The 27,513-nt window shown below is 35.8% G+C and overlaps 1 protein-coding gene across 1 annotated transcript in view; it reads right to left on the bottom strand.

The window, feature by feature from the left end:
• Nucleotides 1-27,513, bottom strand: part of KIAA1328 (KIAA1328 ortholog) — a 323,965-nt gene that overhangs the window by 103,212 nt on the left and 193,240 nt on the right. The window contains 2 exon segments of the mRNA XM_034643054.1: nt 1,384-1,491; nt 9,341-10,014. Of these exon segments, the coding sequence (XP_034498945.1) occupies nt 1,384-1,491; nt 9,341-10,014 (782 nt within the window).

Raw genomic sequence — 27,513 nt, 5'->3', positions numbered from 1 at the left:
TCCCAGTCCTTTCTGCCCCTGAACTATGTGCAAATGAGGCAGACTCAAACATCCATCCCAGTTAAAGTTTAAAGAGCTCAGCAGTGATTTTCATTGTTACTCAAAGGAAGCAGAGCTTGGAATTTGAATTCAGTTAAGTTAACTGCTTGCTAACATATAAAAATTAACATTGTTTAGATGACTATAACTGAATTCCAGAGTCATTCACAATACCAGGAAACAATAAAAAAATTACTAAATGTACAAAGGAAAACATGACCAATACTCAAGAGAAAGGTGATCAATGGAGACAAACCCAGGATGATCCAGGTGTTAGAACTGGAGACAAGCACTTTAAAGGAAAAATATATCTGTAATGAATAAAAAAAGGAAAGTTCAGCAGAGAAATAGAAATTTTAACAAAGATCCAAATGGAAATTCTAAAACTGAAAAATCCAGTATCTAAATAAAAATAAATCATTCTATGGGCTTAACAGCTGATTGGAAACAACAGAAGAGTTGACGAATTTGAGAACAATCAATAGAAATTATCCACAATCAATAGAAATTTCTATCCACAATAGAAATTATCCACTAGAATAAAGAAAAAATTCTAAAAAATTAGCAGAGAGTCAGGGACTTCACTAAAGGTCTAACATAACTATAAATGAAATTCAAAAAGGAAAGAAGAAAGAGAATAGGCAAAAAATTTTTTGAAAAAATAATGGCCAAAAATTTTTCAAATTTCATGAAAAGGGAATCCTCAAACACAGCTTTGGTGTTAAAAATGGATTTGACTTTCGTGGAAAGCAACTGGGTAATGTGAATCAAGAATCTTAAAAGGATTCATACATACTTTGAGTTAGTAGTTCCATTTATAGAATCTATATCAAAGATATAGGTAGAGATAAAGTAAAAAATTTATTCATAGAAATGTTCTTCAAGGCATAATTTATAGTAGCAAAAGCTTGTATTAGCCAATAATAGGCTAATAGAGAAATAGAGAAATATTTGTCATACAATAAATGTATGTGGAATGAATATGAAGTTTTCATAAAATAAATTATGATATCAGAAAATATGATTCAGTGAAAAAAGCAAAAATTAAAATTCTGAATAAGCATAATCTCAATATAGAATATATTATTATAAAAGAAAGACATTAAGGGGAAGAGGGCTCAAAGGATCATCTCTGAATGGTAGGATCATGAATGAATGATTTTTATTTTCTTCTTTACATTTTCCTATATTTAAAAAATTTTTATAATGAGAAGGTATTTATTCATATTATCAGAAAACTGGACCTATATAAAGCTATAAATATATACCAAACATATCCTTAATATCTGTGCCTTAATATCTGTGTCCTACGTGTTCTTGCTTTCACCCATCAGTCAGGTTTACCTTGGTCCAGAGTCATCCCCATTCATATCCAGATTGAGTTCTCGGGGTTTGATAAACTCTTTAGCAGCAAGGAGTTCTCTTGACTTAAATACAGCTTGAGTTCTTAACCTGAAAAAGTAAATTTAGAGAATTTCTAATCCTCTGGAACCTAAGAAACTGAATGGTAACCCTTGGAAGACCATATTCTTTCAGCTAGACCTCCAGAGATTATTTTCAAATTAAAACTCAATCTGTCAAAATAAAGGGGTACTTCTTAAATACACAGATGATGTAAATAAAATAAACACAAATCCGTTTTAAAGGAACTTAAATTTTCTTTATTTATAGAGGAGTTGGGGAAGACTGAGTTGGTCAAAATATCCGAAAGGATAAACAAAACTTCAACATTATAGATGCTTTAGGAGTACTTTAAGCTTTTTCTGTAGATATTTTAAGTTTCTCTCTATCCACTCCTAAGCAAGTGTATTTTGATCACCAGACTCTTACTGGGAATTCTAGTAACACGAGTACCATTGACCCTTCCCAATAATAAATCCATAGGAGGCAACTACTTCCCATATTGACAGTTTAAAAACCTGGGCCTATCTCTCACTGACCAATGTGTTTTCTCAGGATCACAGATAAATGACCCTCCCATGCCAAAACTGGAAGAAATTATATCCAACAATGCTAACTTAGCCCCATCTTTGAGGTACTGAGGAGGGAAGGCAGCTAAAGAAATCAGCATGTTCTACCAGAAGTTTGGGCAGCAATTAATCACTGGCACCTAATATGTGACCTTTTCTACCCATTTTTCTAAGTTTTTAGACATACTCTGGTTCATTTTTAGAAATGAAATCTGTAGAAATATATTCTCAACTATGAAATAAAACCATGAAGAGGGAAAAATATTATTACAACAGTATTATTTCCATCATAGTCAGACACTCTTATAATTGCAACTAACTATGCACAGTAATATACAAAGAAAAATGTGTAAATTAATTACTCTCTAGGAACTTAAATTTAATAATAATATTTGGTAGGACATATAGGTAGGTAGGTAAGTACAGAGAGGAGGGGGAGCTATACCTACATCAGACAAAATCGACCCCAAATCAAAAATTGTAAAAAGAGACAAAATCACTATATAATAATAAAAAGGTTGATTCATCCAGACTATATTAGCAATTGTAAATATATATGTACCTAACATTGTGGCACCTAAGCTTATTAAGCAAATCTAACATGTCTGAAGGGAGAAATAGACAACAATACAATAACAATAGGTGACTTCAAAACCCCACTTTCAAAAATGGATAGATCATTTGAACATCAAAGAAACACTGGACTTGAATAAACTTTATATAAAACAGATCTAATCGACAGATATAGAATATTCCATCCAATGGCAGCAGAAATATGTATTCTTTTCAGGTAAACACAACATTTTCCAGGATAGGTCATCTTAGGTCACAGAACAACTCTTAACAAATTTAAGAAAACTGAAATCATACCTTTTCCAAGTACAACGGAATAAAACTAGAAGTCAGTAAGTAACAGAAGGAAAACTGGAAAATTCACAAGTAAGTGGAAATGGAATTGGAAACAATACACTCCTGAACAAGCAAGGAGTCAAAGAAGAAATCAATAGGGAAACCAAAAAATATCTTGAAACAAATGAAAACAGAAACACAACATACCAAAACTGATGGAATACAGCAAAAACAGTTCTAAGAGGGAAGTTCATAGTGATAAATGTCTACATTAAGAAAAAAGAAAGATCTCATAAACAACCTTCATTTACGCCTTCATCAAGGAACCACAAAAAGAAAAACAAACTAAGGCCAAAGTTAGATGAAGGAAGATAATAACAATGACCAGAGCAGAAATAGAGACCAGGCAAATAATAGAAAGGGTTACTGAAACTAAAAGCTGATTTTCTGAAAGGATAAACAAAATTACAAACTTTTAGATAGAAGAAAAAGAGAGAAGACTCAAATCAGAAATGAAAGAGAAGACATTATAGCTGATACCACAGAATTACGAAGGATCATAAGAGTCTACTATAAACAGTATATGCCAAAATATTTGTTAGCCTAGAAGAAATGATAAATTCCTAGGAATATACAACCTACCAAGATTTAATCATGAAGAGACTGAAAATCTTAACAGACCAAAAATGACTAAGGAGATGAAATCAGTAACCGAAAACCTTCCAACAACAACAACAATAAATTCAGACCTGGAGAGTTTTATTGGTGAATTCTACTAAAGATTTTAAGAAGAATTAACGCAAATCTTTCTAAAATTCTTCTGGGGCACCTGGGCGGTGCAGTCAGTTAGGTGTCTGACTCTTGGTTTTGGCTAAGGTCATGATCTCAGGGTTGTGAGACTGAGTCCTGAGTGGGGCTCTGAGGGCAGAACAGAGTCTGCTTGAGGATTCTCTCTCCATCTCCCTCTGTTTCCATCCCCATTCTCCCTCTCTCTCTCTGAAACAAAATAAATAAATCTTTAAAAATAAAATAAAATAAAATTCTTCCAAAAAATTCCATAGGAAGGAACACTCCCAAACTCATTCTATAAGGCAGCATTAGCCTGATACCAAAGCCAGTTAAGGACACTATGAGAAAAAAAAAAAAGGTCAATAACTCTAATGAATATAGATCAAAAAAATTCTCAAAAAATACTATCAAATGGAATTTACCACATTAGTAGAATAAAGGATAAAAAGAGGAAAAGCATTTAGCACAATTTAACATCCTTTCATGATAAAGCTCTCAAGAAATTGAATACAGAAAGAACATAACTTGGGGCGCCTGGGTGGCGCAGTCATTAAGCGTCTGGCTTCGGCTCAGGGTGTGATCCCAGTGTTCTGGGATTGAGCCCCACATCAGGCTTCTCCGCTGGGAGCCTGCTTCTTCCTCTCCCACTCCCCCTGCTTGTGTTCCCTCTCTTGCCAGCTGTCTCTCTCTGTCAAATAAATAAATAAAATCTTAAAAAAAAAAAAAAGAAAGAAAGAACATATCTCAACATAATCAAGGGCCATATATCACAAGCCCACAACTAACATCATATTCAATGATGAAAGGTTGAAAACTTTTCCTTTAAGATCGGGAACAAGACAAGGATATCTATTCTTCCCACTTTTATTCAATATAAACCTGGAAGTACCAGCCAGAGTAATTAGGCAAGAAAAGGAAATAAAAGATATACCAATCAGAAAGAAAAGTAAAATTGTCTGTTTGCAGGTGACACAATCTTATATATATATGAAAAATGAAGATGCCACCAAACAACCGTTAGAACTAATGAATGAATTCACTAAAACTGCAGGATACAAAATCAACATACAAAAATCAGTTACATTTCTATACACTCACAATGAACCATCTAAAAAAGAAATTAAGAAATCAATCCCATTTACAACTGAATCAAAAATAACAAAATACTTAGAATGAAAAATTAACCTTAACTGGATTAAAGACTTAACTGTAAGACCTGAAACAGTAAAAGTACTAGAAGAAAACATAGGGAAAAAGCTCCTTGACATTGGCCTTGGCAATGTTTTTTTGGATTTGACACCAAAAGCTCAGGCAATGATAGCAAAAATAAGTGAGACCAAATTGAGATAAAAGGCTTCTGCACAGCAAAATAAATAAATTATAAAAATGAAAAGGCAACCTATGGAATGAGATAAAATATTTGTAAATTATATATATGATATGGGGGTAATTATATATGTGATAAGGGTGATTAGGGGTTAATATTCAAAATATAAAAGAACTTACACAACTCAACAGCAAAAAACCAAAACTAAATAACCCAATTAAAAAATGGGCAGAGGCACTGAAAAGACATTTTTCCGAAGAAGACTAACCGTGACTAACAGGTACATGAGAAGATGTTCAACACCACTAATTGTCAGGGAAATCCAAGTCAAAACTACAGTGAGATATTGACTCACACCTGTTAGGTTGTCTTTGATCAAAAGGAAAAGATAACAAATGCTGGACAGGGTATGAAGAAAAGGGAATCCCTATATACTATTGGTGGGAATGTAAATTGATACAGCCATTATGAAAAACAGTATGGAGGTTTCTCAAGAAAATTAAAAATAGAACTACCATATGATCCAGCAATCCTACTTCTGGGTATCTATTCAAAGGAAATGAAGTTAGGGGCATCTGGGTGGCTCAGTCAGTTAAGCATCTGCCTTCGGCTCTGGTCATGGTCCCAGGGTCCTGGGATCGAGCCCCGTGTTGGGCTCTCTGCTTAGTGGGGAGCCTGTTTCTCCCTCTGCCTCTGCCTGCTGCTCTGCCTACTTGTGCTCTCTCTCTCTGTGTCAAATGAATAAATAAAATCTTAAAAAAAAAAGAAATGAAGTTAGTATCTTCAAGAGAGATCTGTACTCCCATGTTCATTGCAGTGTTACTGGTAATGAAAACTACCTAAGTGTCAACAAATAAATGGATAAAAAAGATATATTTTATATATATCTCAATATATATATATTCAGTCATGAGAAAGAAGGAAATCCAGACAGTTGCAACACCATGGATGAACCTAGAGGAACATACTAAGTGAACACGCGAACATACCAAAACTTGTGAGACATACTTAAAACAGTGCTGAGACAGAAATGTATAGCACTAAGTGCTTCCACCAGAAAAGACGGAAAGTCTCCAATCAATAATCTAAGCTCCCACCTTAAGAAGTTTAAAAATAGGAGAGCAAGATAAATCTAAAGCAAGCAGAAGGAAGAAAATAATAAAAGAAATGAATGACATAAATGAGACCAGTATTACCTTGATAACAAAATTAGACAAAGACAGTACAAAAAAAAAATACAGACCAAAATCCCTCACCAATATTGATGCAAATGACCTTAACAAAATATTAGGAAACAGCATTTGGTAATACATAAAAAGTATTTTATACTGTAACCAAATGGGGCTTATTTTCCAGAGATGCAACACTAGGTCAATATTCAAAAATCAATGAATGTAATCTACCATATTAGCAGGCTAAATTTTAAAAAAATCACATGATCACATCAATTGATGCATAAACAAGATTTGAGAAAATTCAATATTCATGATAAAAACTTTATATAATCCATAAGAAAAAAATTGATAAATTAAACTTCATCAAAATTAAAACCTTTTGCTCTGTGAAAGATCCTGTTAAGAGATTAAAAGGATAAACTACAGAATAGGAGGAAATATTTGTAATCCACATATCTGAGAAAGGACATATCTAGAATATATAAAAAGCTCTCAAAATTCAACAGCAAAAAAAACTTTAAACAATCCAATAATACAGACAAAAGATATTAAAGAGACAATTTACCCAAAAAGATGGAAGAAGGGCAAACAAGCAAATGAAAAGATTTTCAACATCATTAGTCATTTGAGAAATGCAATTAAGAACACAACAAAATACCATTACACACAGATTAGAACAGGCAAAATAAAAAATTTGATAATTCCAAGTGCTGGTGAGGATGTAGAGAAAAAGTCCCTCATACATTGCTGGTGAAGAAGTATTTTATACTAGATGTATAAGCTAAATTTAGATTTAATTTTTTTAAACTAAATATACATTTATCATATGATCTATCAATCACAGTCCTGGCTTTAATTTGTAGAAATGAGAACCTTAGTCCACACGGAAACTTGTATAAAAATGTACATAGCAGTTCTATTTGTAACATGCAAAAAACCAAGTTGTCCTTCAATAGATAAATGGTTAAACAGATCAGGGTATAACCATATCATGGACTAGGAGTCTGCCATCAAAAGGTACAATATACACAACAACCTAGATGGATCTTAAGAACATCATAGAGAGTGAAAAAGGCCAGTATCAAAAGTTCACACACTGTAATTTCATTTATACAACATTCTCAAAATGCCAAAATTATAGATATCAAAGAATAGATTAGTGGGTTCCAAGGGTTAGGGATGGGGAGGGCAGAAAAGGGTGGGCAGCTCAAATGGGGTAGTAAAAAGGATATCTTTATAGTGATGAAATAGTTCTATATTTTGATTGCTGTGGTGGTTACACAAGTCTACACATGTGATAAAATGGCATAGAGCTAGACACACACATTGTACCAATGTTACTTTACTAATTTTGACATTGCATTATAATTATGTAAGACATAGCCATTGGGAGAAACTGGAGGGGAACCTCTACTATTTTTGCAACTTCCTGTCAATCTATAATTATTTTAAAATAAAAAGTTTATAAAAGCTCTATAAATATGTATAAACTTTTGCAATTTACGCATAAACAAAACTTGCTCAAAAACTTTTATAGCTCTCTCATCTAAGCTAGGATGATCAAGAGAACAATAAAGACTTTATTGTCATTATGCAGCATCATTTTAATAAACAGTGCTGTTCAGATGAACACAATGCCTATTTACCATTATTATGTAGCATTATTTCAATAAACAGTGCTGTTCAAATGAACATGAAACCTATTCTAAAATTATCCATTCTCCCCTGCTGGACTGTGCCCTCTTTAAAGACCACATTTGATTCATTTTTCTATCTTAAGTGCCTAGAACCATTTCTCACATATCACGGGCATTCCAAAAATGTTTGTTAAATAACATTCTTAGGAGAGACTACACATTAACTGGAGGATTAGAGACTGGGGTCATAAAACTGAAGCAACCTTTTGGCGTTTGGCGACAATCTTGTTATAAGAGCCTCCATTTTCAGTTACGTTAAAAGCCTCCAGCTTTCGACAATGAAAAGTGGAATTGTCTGACCATGTATGAAGAGAAAGAGGAAGAGCATTCCTGGTTGCAAGAAAAGTATTACACTAACAGAAAAATGTCAAGATGGAACTCTCAAAGAAATTAGAATCTAAAAAATATTAGCCAGAATCTTTAAGTGAGAGAAAATTAAGAAGTAAAAGAAAATGACACTCATACTAAGTGTGTCTGTATAGGATGTATGAGTGTGTACAAATGGAGAAATAGTAAGCTTGATCAAGAAGGAAATGACAGGGATATATATATATATATATATATATATATATATAACCACTTCCTTATGACAACTTGTAATTTATTTTTTAAAGACATAAATGACATATTATGTTTAAAATATGTTATTTTATTTTATTTTAAATTTTTTATTTTGTTATGTTAGTCACCATACAGTACATCATTAGTTTTTGATGTAGTGTTCCATGATTCACTGTTTGCATATAACATCATTCTTTCATCTTCAATTCTGCTGGTGGAATATGTTAACATATTATTATGTTTAAAATATAATTATGTCTGATTTATTACTAATTTTCCTCAAATAAATGAAGATGGCAAACTTTATGATGCTGCATGGAAAACTATGGTGAGCTATATAATCTCAAATACCAATTTAGTTTTTGCAACACTGTTCTTAGGGAAGAACTGTTAAGGGAGGAAGAGTTTAAGTGTGGGTAAGTTTATAAGAATTGGTTATTGAACAGGTTATGCTTCATAATGAGAAAAGGCCGAACTGAAAAGGCTCCTATTATTTGTTATATTTTATATTATGGTGGATAGACATAAATATGGAATGGTAATAGTTAATGACTTTGCTTTGCAATCTGATTCCATATCCTGAAGTCTTAAATTTTTACTTAATGCCCAATATTCTCTATAATGACCACAAACAGCAAAGGATTTTTATACAATCCTATCTTTTAAAAATATTCTCTTTGGAATCCAGCAAAAGTGACAATGGACCACTCAGGAGTAGATATTCTAAGCTAACATTCTGGAAGACAAGGTAATTTTCTAAGTCTTCCAAAGAAGACAGTGGAATTTACTTAGTTGTCCTAGTGAGTATGCATCTTGAACAAGCCAAGCCCCCGAGGAACCTCTGTTCTTTCCGAGTGCTACAGTAGCACAACAGTTACTTTACACTGTGCTCTCCAAGCTACAGACATTGCTGAAAGAACAAGTAAGACTCACCAATTGTAATCCAGTCGAGACTGATGAAGCTGCTGCTGTTTTAGGAGAAGCTTTGTCTCCTGCTGGGTCAGCAGATGCTGAAGGCGCTCTTTTTCAATTTCCAGCTCCATTTTCTGAAGCATAAGTTGCTGTCTTCTATTTTCTGAGAGTTGCTTTTTGACATCAGTTTCACTAGACTGCTGTGTCCCTTGACCATGCATCAGGGATGTCCAGGAAAGCCCACAATAACTGCATGATTCCAGATGTGTTCTGGAATATTGAGGGGCCATGTGTGTAGGATGGCTTTCATGAATAGGATCTGCATTTTCAGAAAGTCTATGAGCACAACACTGACTGGATGGAGTAGGCTTCAGGGGTTGGCATTCTTTCATCTTCAGTTCCAGTGGTGAAACCTTCTCTCTAGGGACTGTATCTGCTAGTTTTCTCCCTGGGGATCCATAATCACATGTTCTGGTCTCTGATGGCACTCTGTCTAGGTCTGCTGTGGGATAACGTAAGTCTGCCGGTTTCAAAGAATTATTCCTAAACTCCAGAAGGGCTTCTGAAGCTGAGTCCTGGTTTGCAGACTTAGGCCTCTGCTTGGTTTGATAGCAGGTTTGTGATTTGGCTACACTCAAGTAGGAACCATCTAGTTCCATAGCTGAAGACCGAAGAGTGCTTTTCCTGTTGGATACCTAAAAGGGACCACAAAATCATTTGTCAAGTAAGAGCACACTGAAATGAGTTCTTTTGGCTTTTCAGAAATCAATGATATATGTTTACCAAAACAAGGTTGTTGTTTTGTCTTCTTAAATAATAAATGATCATATTCACACAGCTAAACGGACATGTGCCACAAAGCTAAAACCATTTTCAAACAATCTACATTTCAGTAAATCCATAAGGATGAGAAAAAGAAAGTGTTGCTATTTGCTGCTTAAGCAAGATGACAGGAGTTGCCAATAATGAGGGTTACATAAAATCAACTTTGAGAAGAGGCAAAAACGTTAGATGTTAATGTCTTAAAATGTTTACTTTTAAATGCTAAGCCAAGAAATCCATTCAGTCATCTTAAATACCCTTTCTAATACCCTTTGTCCATTACACACAATGAAATTTGATGTAAAATGTTTCATCTTATACTGAATAGGATGTTAGTTACCGCTAGAGATTTGATGAGTTTTTATAAATATCTTCACAGCACACAAATAAAACCGAGCACTTTCCAAAAAATATGATTCTAATCAAAAGCAGTTATTTAAATACAAAACATATTTAATTTCAGCTATAAACATAAGTGATTTTTCAATTAAGCTGTTCAAGTGATTACAACCTGATACAACTCACACAGGAAGGAAGTAGTTACAAATTACCTTTGGCAGGCCAAAAGAGTGAGCTCTCCCAGTATTTTCGCCTCAAGCCTGTTCTATCAGGAGAGCAAAACTTAGTTTATAATCAGTGATTCTCAAAATGTAGCAGGTAGCAGAATCACCTTGGAGGAAGTGTTAAATGTGAATTGCTGGGCTTCATCCCCAGAGTTCTACATTCAGGAAGTCTGGAGCAGAGTTGGAGAAACTGTGTTTTTAGCCAGTTGCCAGATGATACTGATGCTGCTCATCTGGGACCACACTTTGAGAACCACTGATCTGTGTCATGGGACATCTGCCTCCTCCTGTGTCCCTCTTATAGGACTGTTTTGGTTAAGATGGGGTTCACCCAGGTAATCCTGGATAATTTATCTCAAGGTCATTTACTTCATCACATCTATAAAGTCTCTTGTCCTACAAAATCCTTTGTGTCATATAAAGAGATATTCACAGGTTCCAGGGAATTAGGACATGGGAATATTTGGGGGGCCATTATTCAGTCTACCACGACTTCTTTTTAAATTAGAACTCATAAACAGTTGAGATGCTTATCTTATTCTGGAGATATGGAATAAATGAATAATTGAGATCCTTAGCAGAAGGGAGAAAAAATCCTGCCAATTAACTTTGCAACAGTTGAAAATGATGCACTGATTGGTAAAAAGTGTCAACAGATATACAGCAACACCATGTTTCTTATTTTCTGATAAAAGAGGGCTACTACAACGACTCTTAAGATTTTGAATTTCTACAGCAATACTAAAGGAGTTCTATTCAAACAAGAGTGAGTCACATCTGGGAAAAAGACATGGTCTTCTTCAAAGAAGACACATAACCCGTTACACTGAGCCGATGACACTGAATAGGCTGCAAGCTACAAAAAAGAAACTAGTCCTAAGGCAAAATTTATGATAAACTGCCTCATAAAAAAATTAACCTTATTTTACAACTAAAGGGAAATTCTGGTCCACATTAATCTCCCCTACTCTGAACTTCTGTAGCACTTACTGTCAAAACAAATATTTAACATTTATCATCTGCTATTTTGTATTGTAAGTTACCTTTTTATAGAATTATTATATTTAAAAAATGACAGGTAAATTTTTTAAAGGTCTGGAAACTGAAATCAACTATTTAACATTATCATATATTTCCTAACCCATGTATTAGCAACATAACAATAGCATGTATGTATTATTTTATAGTCTTATTTTTGTCCCTTAACATTATTTACATAGGTGAATTTTTAGGTATTGACATAGCTGATACTTACGTTAATGGTACTAATTATTAAATTATTCATAAATGTCAGGTATTTGGAATATTAAAAATATTTTCTTTGGTAGTTAACTTTTTCTGTTTTCGAGAGGCAGTTCAACATAATGATTTTGATGCACACTTTGCTCAAAGAGAACACTGCTTTGCCAATTACCTGATGGGTGACTGTGCATGTTGGTAGGCAGGATTCCAAGATGGTCCCCAAGATTCCTGTCCTCTTGGTGTACCCACCTTGTATTATCTCCCCCCCTTGGAGTGTGGGTAGACTTTGGGAATATGATGAGATATGAATCCCATTATTACGCTACAGTAAATGGCCAATGGGACCTTACAGATGTAACTAAGTCTCCTCCTCATCAGCTGACTCTGAATTAATAAAAAGGAGATTACCTTATATGGGCCAGACCTAATTAAGTAGTCCTTTAAAAAAGGGTCTGGTGCCCTCCCTAATGTCAGAGGGTGACCTTGAAGAAAAGGTGTTGTGGGAGGACCAATGAAGGGGGTCATGTGGCAATGACTTCTGGGGCAGAAAGCAGTTTCCAGCTAACAGCAAAAAGTGAGACATCTATCATACAGATGCAAGAAACTAAATTCTGCCAACGACCATGTGAGTTTGGAAGGGGACCTAGATCTTCAGATTAGAACACGGCCCAGCTGTCACCTTGACTGTAGCTTTCTAAGACCCTGAGCAGAGAGAGGCCCCAACTAACCTGTGCCTGACTCATGACCCACAGAAACTGTGAGATAATAAATGTGTGTGTATTAAATTAGTTAATGTGTAGTAATTTGTTACACAGCAATACAAAACAAATAAAGCACATTACTCAACTTGCCTGCCCCTCAGTTTTCTCATCACTAAAACAGGGATTAAAGACACCATCTACCTCAAAACTGAACATGGTGGTCAGACAGGCAGTTATCAAGGGTGCCAATTTATAAGAGTACTAATTTACAAAAAGGAAAAAAAAAACCCTTTTACTTACCCAAACTTTTTTCAAGGAGAACATTATGGGGTATGTGTGTGGGGGGGGGAAGGGAGGATCTCCAAGAGACATGTGCAGTTACAGCAGATTACTTCTAAAGAGAATGAGTTCGGTTATCCATTTTTTGCTGCAGTGAGGATTGCAGGTTGGGCCAGAGTTGAAATGCTTGAGATAATAGGTTCTTCATCTCTGTCCTCATACAAAAGATGTCAGTCTTACCCTGACATCCCGCACTGCCTCTTAGGGTTATTGTGATACTGGATGAGATAATTCATATAAAGTGCTTTGGATAGTGTCTAACCTAAAGTCAGTATTCAAACCGTGTTTCCTATTATAATTATTACTACTGTTGTTATCATTGACTTCTCTGCCTCAACAATTCTTGAGGTCAGGGGCTATATTTACTGGGTGTAGAGCACTGGGACTTGCAAGGTGACTAGGGGCTAACTGTATCAGATAAGCAGAAAAAGTCAAGTTGGGTTATGGGTCACAGATTATTAGAAATGAAAATCAGAATCCATGATTAGGCTGAATTGTGCTACTAAGGAAGAGGAAGAGAGAAGAAATAGAAAACTGCCTGTTAGACTCTGAATATAAGAAATTAAGTTATTTTATTAGTGAAGTTGAGACAAATATTGCCTCTGGGACACATGGAAGTCACAATGGGCCTGAATGAAACAGATGTGTTTTTCTTTCTGGAACTGCTGCTCCATGCCTTCTATGAGATGTTTACAAATGTAACTTTTTTTAACCAAGGCTTAAACTAACAAATCCCAAACTGCTGTCTCTGGCATATGGGTTTGATATGAATTTTTCAGATATATAACACTAATTTAGGAACCAATAGATTTTTTTTAATGGAGGCATAATTTACATATACTAAAATGCACATGTCTTAAGTGTACAGCTTGATAAATTTTTACATTTGCATATATCCATGTAATCATTACCCCAGAAAGTTCCTAGTGCCCTTTCAGTCAAACCAATATCTTTACACTCCCAGAGGTAACCATTATTCTCAGTTCTATGACCATAGATTAGTTTTGCCTATGTTTCACCTCATATATATGGAATCATACAGCATGCTACTCTTTTGTGGCTAGCTTTTTTTTTTTTTTTTTAAGATTTTATTTATTTATTTATTTGAGAGACAGAGAGAGAGAGATTGGGGAGGGCAGAAGAGGAGAGAGAGAATCTCAAGCAGACTCTGCGCTGAGTGCAGAGTCCAATGAGGGGCTCAGTCTCACCAACGATGAGATCATGACCCAAGCTGAAATCAAGAGTCAGACGCTCAGCTGACTGAGCCACCACCCAGGCACCCCTGTGGCTGGCTTCTTAAGCTCAACATAATTTTGAGCTTCTTTTATGTTTTTGCCTGTATCAATATATAATTCTTTTTTTTTTTGCTGCATAGTATTTCATTGTATGAATATATCAAAATGTGTTTATTCATTTTCTTATTGGATTAGGTTGTTTCTAGTTTAGGGCTACTATGAATAAAGCTGCTAGAAATTCCTTATACAAGTATTTTTTTTTTTAAGAGGGGAGGGACGGAGGGAGAGGGAAAGAGAGAATCTTAAGCAGACTCCCTGCCCAGCATGGATCCCAATGCGGTGCTCAATCTCATGACCCTGAGATCATGATCTGAGCCAAAATCAGGAGTCATATGCATAACTGACTGAGCCACTCAGGTGCCCCTTTATATGAGTCTTTTTTCTAGAAACATGTATTTATTTCTCTTGGGCACAGGGTAGGCATATGTTTGACTTTATTAGAAATAGCCAACACGTTTTCCAGAGTGGTCATTCTCTTTTACATCTCCATCAGCACAGTAAGAGTCCCAGTTGCTTCACATTCACATTAACACTTTTTTTTTTCGGTGCAAAAAAGTTGGTTTTATTAAAGCACAGGGACAGGACCTGTAGGCAGAAAGAGCTGCCCACACTGATAGTATGTTTTTACTTTAAGCCCATCTGGTGTGTAGTGAAATCTCACTGTGATTTTATTTTATGTTTTCCTGATATGTAATGATAGTAATTAACATGTGCTTATTAGCTATTTGGATATCTTGTTTTGTTAAGTGCTTGGTGAAACCAATACCTTTAAATAATTCAAAATAATTTTTATTTAATTTTTAAATTTTTAAAAGATTTTATTTCTTTATTTGAAAGAGAGAGAAAGAGAACAAGAGACAGAGCATGAGCAGGGGGGAGGAGACAGAGGGAGAGGGAGAAGCAGACTCCTCACTGAGCAGGGAGCCTGACATGGGGCTTGATCCCAGGACCCTGAGATCATGACTGGAGTGGAAAACAAAAGTCAGTGACCCAACTGACAGAGCCACCCAGGCACCCCTCCATGATGTAGCTTTTAAAAAACTTCTGAAATATGAGGGGGTCCCGGGTGGCTCAGTCGTTAAGTGTCTGCCTTCAGCTCAGGGCGTGATCCCAGAGTCCTGGGACCGAGCCCAGCATCAGGCTCCTCCGCTGGGAGCCTGCTTCTTCCTCTCCTACTCTCCCTGCTTGTGTTCCCTCTCTTGCTGGCTGTCTTTCTCTCTGTCAAATAAATAAATAAAATCTTAAAAAAAACCCAAAACTTATTTAATATGAAATACAATAAACATAGAAAAGTGCACTAAATCAATACAACCATCTCAGTGAATAATCACAAGACAATGTCTGCCCGTGTAACCACCATTTGAGAGGCAGAATGTTGCCTATATGCAGAAGACCCCTGATGGCACAGCACAATCACTGCTCTCTACCTCTCCTGTCTAAGGGAGCGACTATCTTGACTTTTATGGGAATAACTTCTCTGCTGAATACTTCCCTGCTTAAAAGTCCATACCAGAACTTGGTTTTACCTGTTTATTTTTAAAGTATAGATGGAATAATATGAAATATATTCTTCTGTGTCTGACTTCTTTACCCAACATTGTAATTGTAAAGTTTATGCACAATATGGCATGTGGCTGTAACTTGTTCATTTTTACAGCTCTACAGCAAAGGTTAGCAAACTTCTGTAGAGGGCCAGATGACAAACATTTTAGACTCTGTAGTCTGTACAGTTTTTGTCATGACTACTCAGTTCCACTTTTGTGGTGTGAAAGCAAGAGATAATACATAAATGAATGACTGGTCCAGTGTAACCTTATTTATGGACACCGAAATTTGAATTTCAAGGTAATTTTCCCACTTCATGAAATATTCTTTTCTCCCCCAACCATTAAAAAAGTTAAAAACCATTCTTAACTCATGATACTGGATTTGGCCTGCTATAGCTTGTCAATTAAACCTGATGATTACATTGAGTGCTCCTCCAGTTAAAGGACTCTACGCATATGCTAAGATATGCTTAAAACCCAATAAGCAAACTGAATAATATGACTTGTGATGGGCTATCACACATTATCTTGTGATGTAAATGAGTTGAGTGGGGTGCTTAATCAGAGATGAAAAGAATGATATTTAGCAGAAAAGCATGCAGAAGAATATACCTAGGCAGGAAAAACAAACAGTATAATTGAAAAAATAAGTTTAGACAGGAAATTGATCTGTAGATCACAACAAATAAAAAGTTGAGTTCAAAATGGTAGCAATGTTAGGGTTTGTATTATATAAAAGGTACCACAAACTCTGACTACATGTTGAGACTCTACAAGCGTCACAAAAAAAGCCACTGAAGTCTTTGATGTGATACGCTATGGGATCCACAGCACAAAAGAAAGATTAAGGAGAAATTGCAGGCATTTTTGGCTTATGACATAGTTGGAATATAATGTCATTTAACTTGGGTAGATACATGCTAATGACAACATAAAAATAACATATGGAACATAAGACAAAACGTGAGAAAAGTATAAGGTTTTAAAAAAATGTGAGAGACTTAGCTTGGACACGATGAAGAATTTTCTGAGAGTGGAAATTAGTAAATTTCTGAGTTGGAAGAGAGTTTTCTGAATCTTTAAGATACCTTCTTAAAATACGACATTTTGTTTTATTTATTTTGTGTATGACATTTTAGAAGACTCTCAAAACACAGTATGATATGATCTTGTATATACATATGCAGGCACACACGTGTGCAAACATACACATGAACACGCACGATCACATACCATTCCTATGGTGATACAAGGCTTTCCTGTGTTCTCACATGTTAAAAAACACAATAACACCTGCAGTATTGCTTTGTGAAATACGATCAACAAGAAAACAGTGATGTTTTCTAAGTTTCTGCAAATCATTTTTACAGGCCTGGCCAATCTCTCTGCTATGAAGCCGTAAGAAAAGAGGTGAATTAAACTGCAGTAATTACTTCTTGCAACAGGTAGTTATTTACTCTGCATGATTAGGAAGTGATTATTTATAATGTGTTTATGAATTGTTAGCCACAGAATTAGTGGTTAACAATTTTAATAAATATTATTGATCTATTGATGATATTCATGTCTCTGATGGAAAATACTAATTTACTATCCTGGCAAGCACCCTATTAACAATCCTCACATTCCCACAGATAGCCCTTTAAGAGTGAAAATCTCAATTTTATAACTTCAAAATATTCCCCTGTGCCCTTCATTGAGAAGTCAGAAATTCAAGACCTATATTAAATAATTCTAAGCCTAAATTACTGTGTGTGGGACAGGTCATTGTATTACCCAGAATATTTGGAATTAATGTGAAATAAGACATAGAATGACATGCTGCATTTTTAAAGTCAGACTTACATGGACCAGTTGTCAAGCTGATAGAAGCTATGTAATGCAACAGCTGCACTGTACAGTTTGCCAAAGTCTCATCCCAAATAAATGTTCATTCTCCCCAGCGCAATTAACTCTCCTATACTGGCAGATTTTGCTAGAAGATCATCAAGGTAGATTACCTTCCAGCGTTATGAACTAAATACTTACAGGTGTTATATCATCAGCTATAACTTACAAACTTTTGCATTTAGGAAGACATCCAGGCAAATGAATCATCTAATTTATGAATTATTTATAAGAAATTCACAGCATGCTCCTGGCATCATCCATGGCCTTTTCCAGGTCAGATGACACCAATTAGAGCTGAATTTTAAATTATTCAATAACCTGAACTCTCTTGTCATTTAACATATAGATATCAATGCAGTAAACAAGTTAAATCTAATGGGCCCTAGAGGTTTAAGTCTCTCTGCTGCTCAGCAGCTGAAGCTGTAGGCTATCAATGGAAGAGAAAAATAACAGAATGCAGCAGTCAAATGCATTTGCGAGGCTCTAATAACTTATTCTAGTTCCCACGGGGATTGTGGCACAACCTAGGATTACTGAATCTAAAACACATTAAAGTCAATAATTATGAGATATAAAAGAATATAGACACGTGATGATGTACAGATGACAGAACGCTGCAACAGATACCAAATACTATACCAACTTTTAGGATCTGCATACCACAAGTGCGCCAACTTTTGTAATAGTAACTACCAGACTCCGAAAAGGCTAAACCTCATAATCTTTAATCATTACTACATTTCTTGAAAGTTGGAATGTGTTGATTTGCTGTAAGAATAAATGAGAGTGTGGAGTAATTGACAGTATACTTGAGTTGAAGTCAAAAGACTGATTAGAATTCTAGTTCTGCCGCTTGCGAGTTGTTTTGTTTTGTTTTTGTTTTTGTATTTGGCAAGTCACTTTACATCTCTTAGGCAATTTAGACATTTGTAAAATAGGGGGTTGGGTTTGGTGATCTCTATAGCTTAGGCTATCTTTAAGAGCTAAAAAACCCAGGGACTGGATTGTTATACCCCAAGGAGATGAAGGAAAAGAAAAGGGTTAGATGAAAAATTATACAAATCAACAAATGTTCAGCTATCAACTAACAGACTTACTGCAAAATTACTGAATGTCCTTTGGTTCTATTTCCCCTGGCAAATTCTGTTTTTGGTTTTTTTTTTTTTAACAACATTACTGCCTTATGTGATTCACACACTAAAAAACTTAAATCAGTATCTTAATTTATCTGATTATTAAATCTTAAAGAAATACAAATGAAGATTGAATAAGGCAAACATATAGTTGTGAGGATAACCCCAAATACTTTGGTGGGATTTAAATATTTTGATGGGATGGCACAACCATTCACCACAGAAATACACAACAGTGGTACTGATTCAAATTGCTTTTACATATATGATCATCACTGCTAAAAGAAAAAAAAAGTAGCTTTATACACGGTTTTCTATATCTACCAAAGGAAACAGATGCACAAGGCTAGTTTTAATTTAATGAAGATCAGAAAGAAGGTGAAATAATCTTATAGAGAAAATGAAATAAAGACAAATTGGAAGTGGTAAAGACAAGCTTCATAGGCATAAAAATGAAAACAAAACACTGGGTAATAAAGTCAACTGTACTTAGATTCAGTTAGGGAGGCAGCACAAGAAAATGATTTTTAACAGTTTACACCAATATTCCCACACACTCTTCTTGGCTTTATGTTTGTAGAGTGTATCCTGTGTTTATAGAGTATATCCTGGGGCTCCAAACAGCTCCCCTTGATCTGTTCACTGCCTTCTCTCTAGCTCCAGTGACAGTCAGCCTCAAGAATGGAAACAAGGAGTGCAGGCAGATGTTTCAATGTAGTTCTTTTTAAAAGGAAGCAAACAGGATTAGTTTGTGTTGAATGAATGTAAGTCTTAACAAAGAATTCTTAGTATACTTTCTAGAAAACATAAAGTTAACACCATTTGAACATAACCAACTCTCCCTCAAGGGGAGGTCATGGAATGCATTTATGTTGTTGGCCGAGGTGGAAAAAGTATCTGTGTTGTATTTTTGAAACTAGATTGTAAAAATAAACTCTCCTGAAAAAAAGTATTTAAGAAATACCAAGAAATATAACCTGTGGTGTACTTGTAGGAAACAGGAGGGAGGGAAAAACCTGGCTGTTGTTTATTATACCAAGATCTCCTGAAATGAATCACAGCCTTTTTACTAAAGATTAGTCTTCTATACCCTCCCCCCCCCCCCCNCCCCATATAGGTGGTTGCTGACCAGGGAAATTGAAGACACTTCATGAGGAGCATTTCTGAAAGCACAGAGAACTACCAAAGCAAAGAGATTTAAGATGGTCACCCTTAAAGGGCTAGCCCTTCCTTGGGGACTCAAGAGCTTTTAGAAATTTTAGTCCTTTAAATGTATACAGCCAAGGCCTGACTATTAAAAATTTAGGATATTGAGGGGTGCCTGGGTGGTGCAGTCTGTTAAGCCTCCGACTTGGTTTCTGCTCAGGTCATGATCTCAGGGTCGTGAGACTGAGATCGTGAGGTCGTGAGCCCCTGAGTTGGGCTCCACACTGAGTGCAGAGTCTGCTTGAGAATGTCTCACCCCCTCCCTCTGCCCCTCCCACTCGTGCTCTCTCTCTCTCTCTCTCAAATAAAGTCTTAAAAAAATGAGGACATTGCTTATTAGCTAGTTTAGTGTACTGTAAAAAATCAAGAGAAAAGACTTCATTTAGAAATTAATAAAAAATGTTATACAATTTCCTTGTGCTCAAATGCCCTGCCTCCTTTGTTAGCCTTTGAAATGCTACTCCTGCTTCAAGGCTGGTTTAGCACTACCTCCTTCCATTGTGGTTTCCTCATCTCCCAGCTCAGCTTGGTTGTGCCTTCCCCAGGAGGCACCCCAGAGTATTCTGCTCATTCCTTTATTGTTTTATTTATTTCATCCTGCTCCATAATAGCTATCTGTTAGCTGTTTTGACATCTCTAAGTTTCCCTGTGATATATAAGTATTTACACTTATGAAAACTACAAACTCTTTGAGGGTGGAGATCTCAAAAGATATCATTACTTTTGTTTATTGTTGTACCTCAGTAAGAGATAGTTATGTGCTTAATAAATAATGTTTTTTGCATATAGTTTGGCCGTACTCCAGTGCATACCATGTAGAATTTCAGTACAGGGGCAACGTTACTTTCAACTTCACATTTCAATGACACTGGTCTTTATAAATAAAAGATACTTAAAGTAATGGACATTTGTCGAATGAACCAAAAACAGGAAGCAGGAGTATCAACAGCTAAATGGCTTAACTTGTATCCTAAAGAATTTGATGACAATTTACGGCAAAATGCATTTTACTTTTTTCAGGAGTCACTTTTCTTTACAAGTACCTTTTCTCAGAGTGTTTAAAGTTTAATACAAAATTCCACAAATTCAGGGATAATTCCAACTTATATTTTTCAGGGGTCTCAATGCCTATTTAGTTTGGATCTGTGAAACAGTAAATGATAAGGACACTGTATGCTTCTGAGATGAGAATTTAAACTTAAAACAGATCATTATATTATTTTCTAGAGTGCTCCATGTAAAGGTTTTAAAATAAGAAACTATATTGAGGGACTAAAAAAACATGTGTGCTATATCAACCTAGATTAGGAATAGGCTAACAGGTTACCAGATGTAATACTTGAAATAAAAGGGAACTGTCTTAGGATTCCTACTTTGAGTTATTTTTAAAAAATCAGTGTTAACATAATTGACTTTCAATTCATAAACAAGGCCGGCATATTTTGAGACAGACAACATTACGTTCAGAAGAAAGAACTACGGGGCGCCTGGGTGACACAGCGGTTAAGCGTCTGCCTTCGGCTCAGGGCGTGATCCCGGCGTTATGGGATCGAGCCCCACATCAGGCTCCTCCGCTATGAGCCTGCTTCTTCCTCTCCCACTCCCCCTGCTTGTGTTCCCTCTCTCGCTGGCTGTCTCTATCTCTGTCAAATAAATAAATAAATAAATCTTTTAAAAAAAAGAAGAAGAAAGAACTACAGAAATTTTGGATAAGCAGGGCTTTCAAAATGTAAAGTTAATGTGTTTTCCCCCCAAATCCTCTTTCAGTTAATGGTGTCATCCAATGTGTAAAAGATACTCCCAAATGGAATCCTAAAACTATTTTTAAAAATACTTAAAATAAGCTTCCCTTCTGTTCCCTGCTTTTGGGTGCTACTCAGGTGCTAAATGTACAAAGAAAGGGTTAGGATGCTAGATATTTGGGGAGGAATGATTAATTTTTTAATAGAGTCATGAAATGTAAGATACATAGGAATGGATAAAATTTGTGCAGCTAAAAGCCAAGTCTTTTTAACTGTCTAACCATATAACGGAAGCATAAATATAAACAAAATACTATGGATAAACAGATTCAATATTATTATCCTCCTCCTTTTCTGTAATTTACCCAAAAGTACAGGTTCCCCCCTTGGGGTTAGCAAGTAGCATGGGGATCTTGCAGTATCTACCAGATACTGTCCTAGGCGACAGGAATACAAAGCTCAATAAAGACAATGCAAGCCTTCATGACCCTCAAATTTTGGCTAAGGGAAAAAACATTTTATGTGATAAGATCTATAAAGAGTGATGTGCAGGGGTGCCTGGGTGGCTTAGCTGGTTGAGTGTCTGACTCTTGATTTCAGCTTAGGTCATGATGTCAGGGTCATGAGATTGAGCCCTGCATTAGGCTCTGTGCTGGGCGTGGAGCCTGCATAAGATTCTCTTTCTCCCTCTGGCCCTCCTCACCTTCCAAAATTTGTGCGCTCTCTTACATACATACATACATACATAAATACATAAATAAATAAATAAATAAATGGGTCTTATGTGCAAAGAGTTGAGAAGCAGAGCATTAATGAGATTAGATTTGCCTGTAGTGGGGGAAGGGGAAGTTGGGAAGTTGGGAAGTTTTCATAGTAGAGAAGATATTTCAACAAAATTTTAGAAGACAGAATGGAGTTTATTAATGATAAAGGTATGTGTGAGGGTGTGTAGTGTGTGTAGGATAAGACATTTCAGGCAGAGGGGGAAATATGAGTAGAAAAACAAGAATTATGAAGATGAGTATGTATGATAAACCCTAAGTAGTCCAGAGCATGGTGAACAAGGGGATGGGGAATGGATGAAGCCAGAATGTCAGGTAGATGACAAAGTATAAATGGTGTAAATGTCATGTTTAAGAAGTTTCACTTTAAATTTTCTATACCCACCTAATACAGGAGATGATCAATGAGCCAAATGGTGAGTAGCTGGAAGGAAATAAAATAATAATCTACTCAGTACTGGAAGGAATCAAGACATGAAGTTTATGTGGGGAGACAGAAAAAGACAAAAAGAAAGAAGGAAGGCCTATCACAGATGAAAACACCTAAAAAAATTAAATTGAAATAATATAATTAAAACTACAGTGTTCAGATCTGCACATTATATTGAATGATCTTTGGAGAGTAAGGGGACTAGGTAGAGGATGGATGTCTAGCCAAAGCATAAAAAGGAACCACAGCAGAAGGAAGGCACCAACAAACTTTCTCCAATTTGTTGATTAAGTACTCTATAGAATTTCTTCAGGGTCTAGTACCTCCAAATTCTTAAAAAGGTTGAGCAAAATCCATTGTGGATTAGTTTATTTCAGTCAACCTCTCTTCATGAATAACTATGAGGACAAACTGTTTTAAAAAATCTGTTTGAAGGCACTGATGTATTACCAAGGTAGTGAGGACATGAAGAGGCCAGGATCCCAGACTGAAGGTAAACAAGAAAAGATAGTTTGACATTAGTTGTCACTTTTCGGTTCAAGACGTTCTAAATTAGGATGCTAGCTGAGAAGCTGAGAAGAGCTGTAAGCAGTCTCACAGGGCTAGAAACAAAATTTGGATTTCAGAGCCTGCCAAGAAAGAGGTCCTGTCAAAAAACCCAGGCTTTCCATTGAGACCCTGAAAAGCTAGTAGTAAAAATAAAACAGAAATAGAAAAGCCCATGCACATACTGAAGTTGAACTTCAAAATCCATGCAGTCCCAGACTGGGTTAAGGTAATTTGAATCAAAGCTAACTGCCTACAAGAAGAAAAAGCAAATTCTCTCTGGAGAAAGATAACATCAGAGACCTATATTATAAATAATATTTCCAGAGACACCGTCTGACATTCAATAAAAAATAAGGAAGCATACAAAAAGATAAAAATAACAAACTTACAAGAGAAAAAAAGACAACAGAAATAGAACCACAAGAGAATTACATGTTGGCATTATCAAATATGGACCTTAAAGTAACTATTATTTACAACTAAGAAATTAAATAATATCATGGAGAATACCGCAGAGAACTGTAAACTAGAAGAGAAATCAAATGGAAATTTTAGGACTGAAAATACAATACATATAGTTAAAAACTTAATTGCAGATTAGATATATCTGAGGAGACAATTAATGAATTGGAATAAAAGCCAGAAGAAAATATCTAGACCAACTTGAAGACATAGATGTAAAAGGATGGAAATGTATAAAAGAATGCATGCAACATGATGCTACAAAAGCCTGCAATACATACACTAGTAGAAGGGAAAAGAGGGAATGAGGAAGAAGTAGTATTTGAAGAGATAAAGAATTTTTCAAAACTGTTATCAAGGCACAAATTTAAGAAGCAGTATGAATCCAAAGGAGATTAAATATAAAGAGAGCCACACCTACAGTACATAATAGTATGACTGCTAAAAACCAAGGACAAAACATGTTCAACAGCCAACAGAAAAAACAAGCATCTTACCTTCAAATAGACAATAATAAGACTTTCATTAAAAGTGATTCTGTTACCTACTGAAAATATTTATTAAAAATGAATGTGACAGATTTTGCTTCCAGTCCTGAGGGAGTAAGTAAATCAAAAATTAGCCCCCAATCTTAAAGAAAAATTGACAAAATATAGGAAAAACCCATTTCAGAAGGTGCGAAACAGGTAGCAAGAGATTGTGATGTCTGAAAGAAAAGAAGAAAATCCAGTAAATCCTCCAATAACATAAGTTTTCTGTTTGAAGGTAACTTCTGAATGGTAGCACAGAGGAGGAAGAACACAGAGTCCCAACATTCTCAACTGAGTTGAGAAGTCAGAGATTAGAGTTGGAGGAGGCTGAAATGGGTAGAATTTGAAGGACTAAGTATCCAAGGGAAGAGAGCAAAAGGGTCTCCTTGATTCTTTGGCTGAATACCGATCTGTACATATATAGGATGAAAACTCATGAGGAACTCCAGGGTGGGAACAATTACAGGAAGGCTCCAAAAAGAACAATTTACAGAGTTTAGGACAAGGAAGTCACACCAGCCATAGAAGAGAAGTTTCATTGAATATAAAAAGCATTCAAGACAGACCACAAAAGGGCCATACCTTAGTATGTGGCAAAATTACCCCTAGAATAAAGGCTAAACTAGAATCACTCTAAAACAGTTTAGAAATAGACTTTGAGGGGTTCCTGGGTGGCTTAGTCAGTTAAATGTCTCATTCTTGGTTTCGGCCGAAATCATGATCTCAGGGTCTTGAGACTGAGACCCACATCAGGCTCCCTGCTCAGGATGGAGTCTGCTTGAGATTCTTTCCCCCTACCTTTCCCTCCCCCTCTGTTCCTCCCCCTGCTTATGTGCATGCACTCTCTCTCTCTCAAATAAATAAATAAAATCTTTTTAAAAATATTTATTTGAGAGAGAGAGCAAGAGAGTGAGAGAGAGCACAAGTGGGGTGGAGGAGCAGAGGGAGAGGGAGAAGCAGACTCCCTGCTGAGCAGGGAGCTCAACTCAGGGGTCGATCCCAGGACCCTGAGATCCTGACTGGGGCTGAAGGCAGACATTTAACCAAATGAGCCACCCAGGTGCCCCAATAAATAAATCTTAAAAAAAAAAAAAGACCTTGAATGTATCAAACTAATCCAAAAGCAACTTTACTGTTGGCCAAACAAACCCTGACACTTGGTAAAGAAACCCAACAAAATCCAGTACTCAACAATGGAAAATTCATAATGTGTAGCATTTACTTACTAGACAAATGAAGAAACAAAAACGTGACCAATAACCAGGAGACAAGTCTATCAGCAGAAACAGAAAAATAACAGAAATGATGGAATTATCAGATAAAAAACTGAAATGAGCTATTATAAGTATGTTAAACGACATCATGTAAAACATGATGACGAGATGCAAAATATGTATTTTTAAACATGGCATTTCTAGAGAAGTACAATATCTGAAATGAAAACTACGCTTCATGAGATTAATAGCACATTAGATAACTGAAGAAGAAAAGTTTTTATGAAGATATAGAATGACAAATTATATATACAATGGAATATTATTCAGCCATCAGAAAGGATGAATATCCACCATTTACATCAACATATATGGAACTGGAGGGGATTATGTTAAGTGAAGTAAGTCAAGCAGAGAAAGACAATTGTCATATGGTTTCACTCATATGTGGAACATAAGCAATAGCACAGAGGACCATAGGGGAAGGGAGGGAAATCTGAAGGGGGAGAAATCAGAGAGGGAGATGAACCATGAGAGACTATGGACCCTGGGAAACGAACTGAGGGTCTCAGAAGGGAAGGGGGTGGGGAGAGGGGGTAACAGGGAATGGGTATTAAGGAGGGCACATGTTGTGATGTGCACTGGCTGTTATACATAACGAATCATTACATACATGATGAAATCATTGAACACTACATCAAAAACTAATGATGTACTATACAGTGGCTAATGGGACGTAATTAAAAAAAATAAAGTTACTTAAGAAACAGCAGGGCACGAAGGACATTCCAACCTTCCTTTGTCCGCCTGAAAGCAGGAAATAAATCCCAGGTGAAGGTACGTCCCTGTACTGGGAGGTAGAAAGCATCCTTATCATCAGAGATGAGGAACTGAATGCTGAGAAGACCATATAAACCAACTTTGTTGCTTCTTCATTAATTTGCTACCCCAAGCCCAAACCCCCATGTTTTGTCAAATCTTCACAAATAAGTGAATAAAAGGTATAAAAGCAGGGAAAGAAAACAAAAAAACAAAAACAAAAACAAAACCAAAGTGAAGCAGGGAGAAAAAGGTGAAAAAGAGAGATAAAAACAATAATGGTAATCCTTGTAAAATATCAAACAATCTAACATATTTATGTAAATGTGTATCTATCTATATGCATATATGTATACATACACATACATGTACACACACACACATAAACACACTGGAATGCCAGAAGAAAACAACGGGGGTGGGGAAACAATAGAAAAAATATTTGAAAGAATGGTCTAAATTTTTTCAAATTTGTTGAAGAAGCTCAATAAAGTCCATGTGAGAAAACACAAGAACCCAATGCACATCATAATAAACTAGCCAAAAACTAATGATAAACAGTTTCAATAGCAATCAGAGAAAAAGGAAACATTACATACATAAAACAGAGAACTATGGCTGACTTCTCATCAGAAACTATGCAAGCCAGGGACACCTGGGTGGCTCAGTTGTTAAGGGGTTGCCTTTGGCTCAGGTCATGATCCCAGGGTTCTGGGATTGAGCCCTGCATTGGGCTCCCTGCTCAGCGGGAAGCCTGCTTCTCCCTCTCCCACTCCCCCCGCTTGTGTTCCCTCTCTCGCTGCCTCTCTCTCTCTGTCAAATAAATAAATGAAATCTTAAAAAAAAAAACCAAAAAAACTATGTAAGCCAAATGATGATGATATGACATTTTTAAAGAGCTCAACCTGAATTCTATATCCAATAAAAA

The sequence above is a fragment of the Ailuropoda melanoleuca genome, chromosome 14 (genome assembly GCF_002007445.2).
Source record: "Ailuropoda melanoleuca isolate Jingjing chromosome 14, ASM200744v2, whole genome shotgun sequence".
In the NCBI taxonomy this organism is placed as follows: domain Eukaryota; kingdom Metazoa; phylum Chordata; class Mammalia; order Carnivora; family Ursidae; genus Ailuropoda; species Ailuropoda melanoleuca.
The sequence above is the reverse complement of the archived record's forward strand: the minus strand, read 5'-3'. Positions and strand labels throughout refer to the sequence as shown.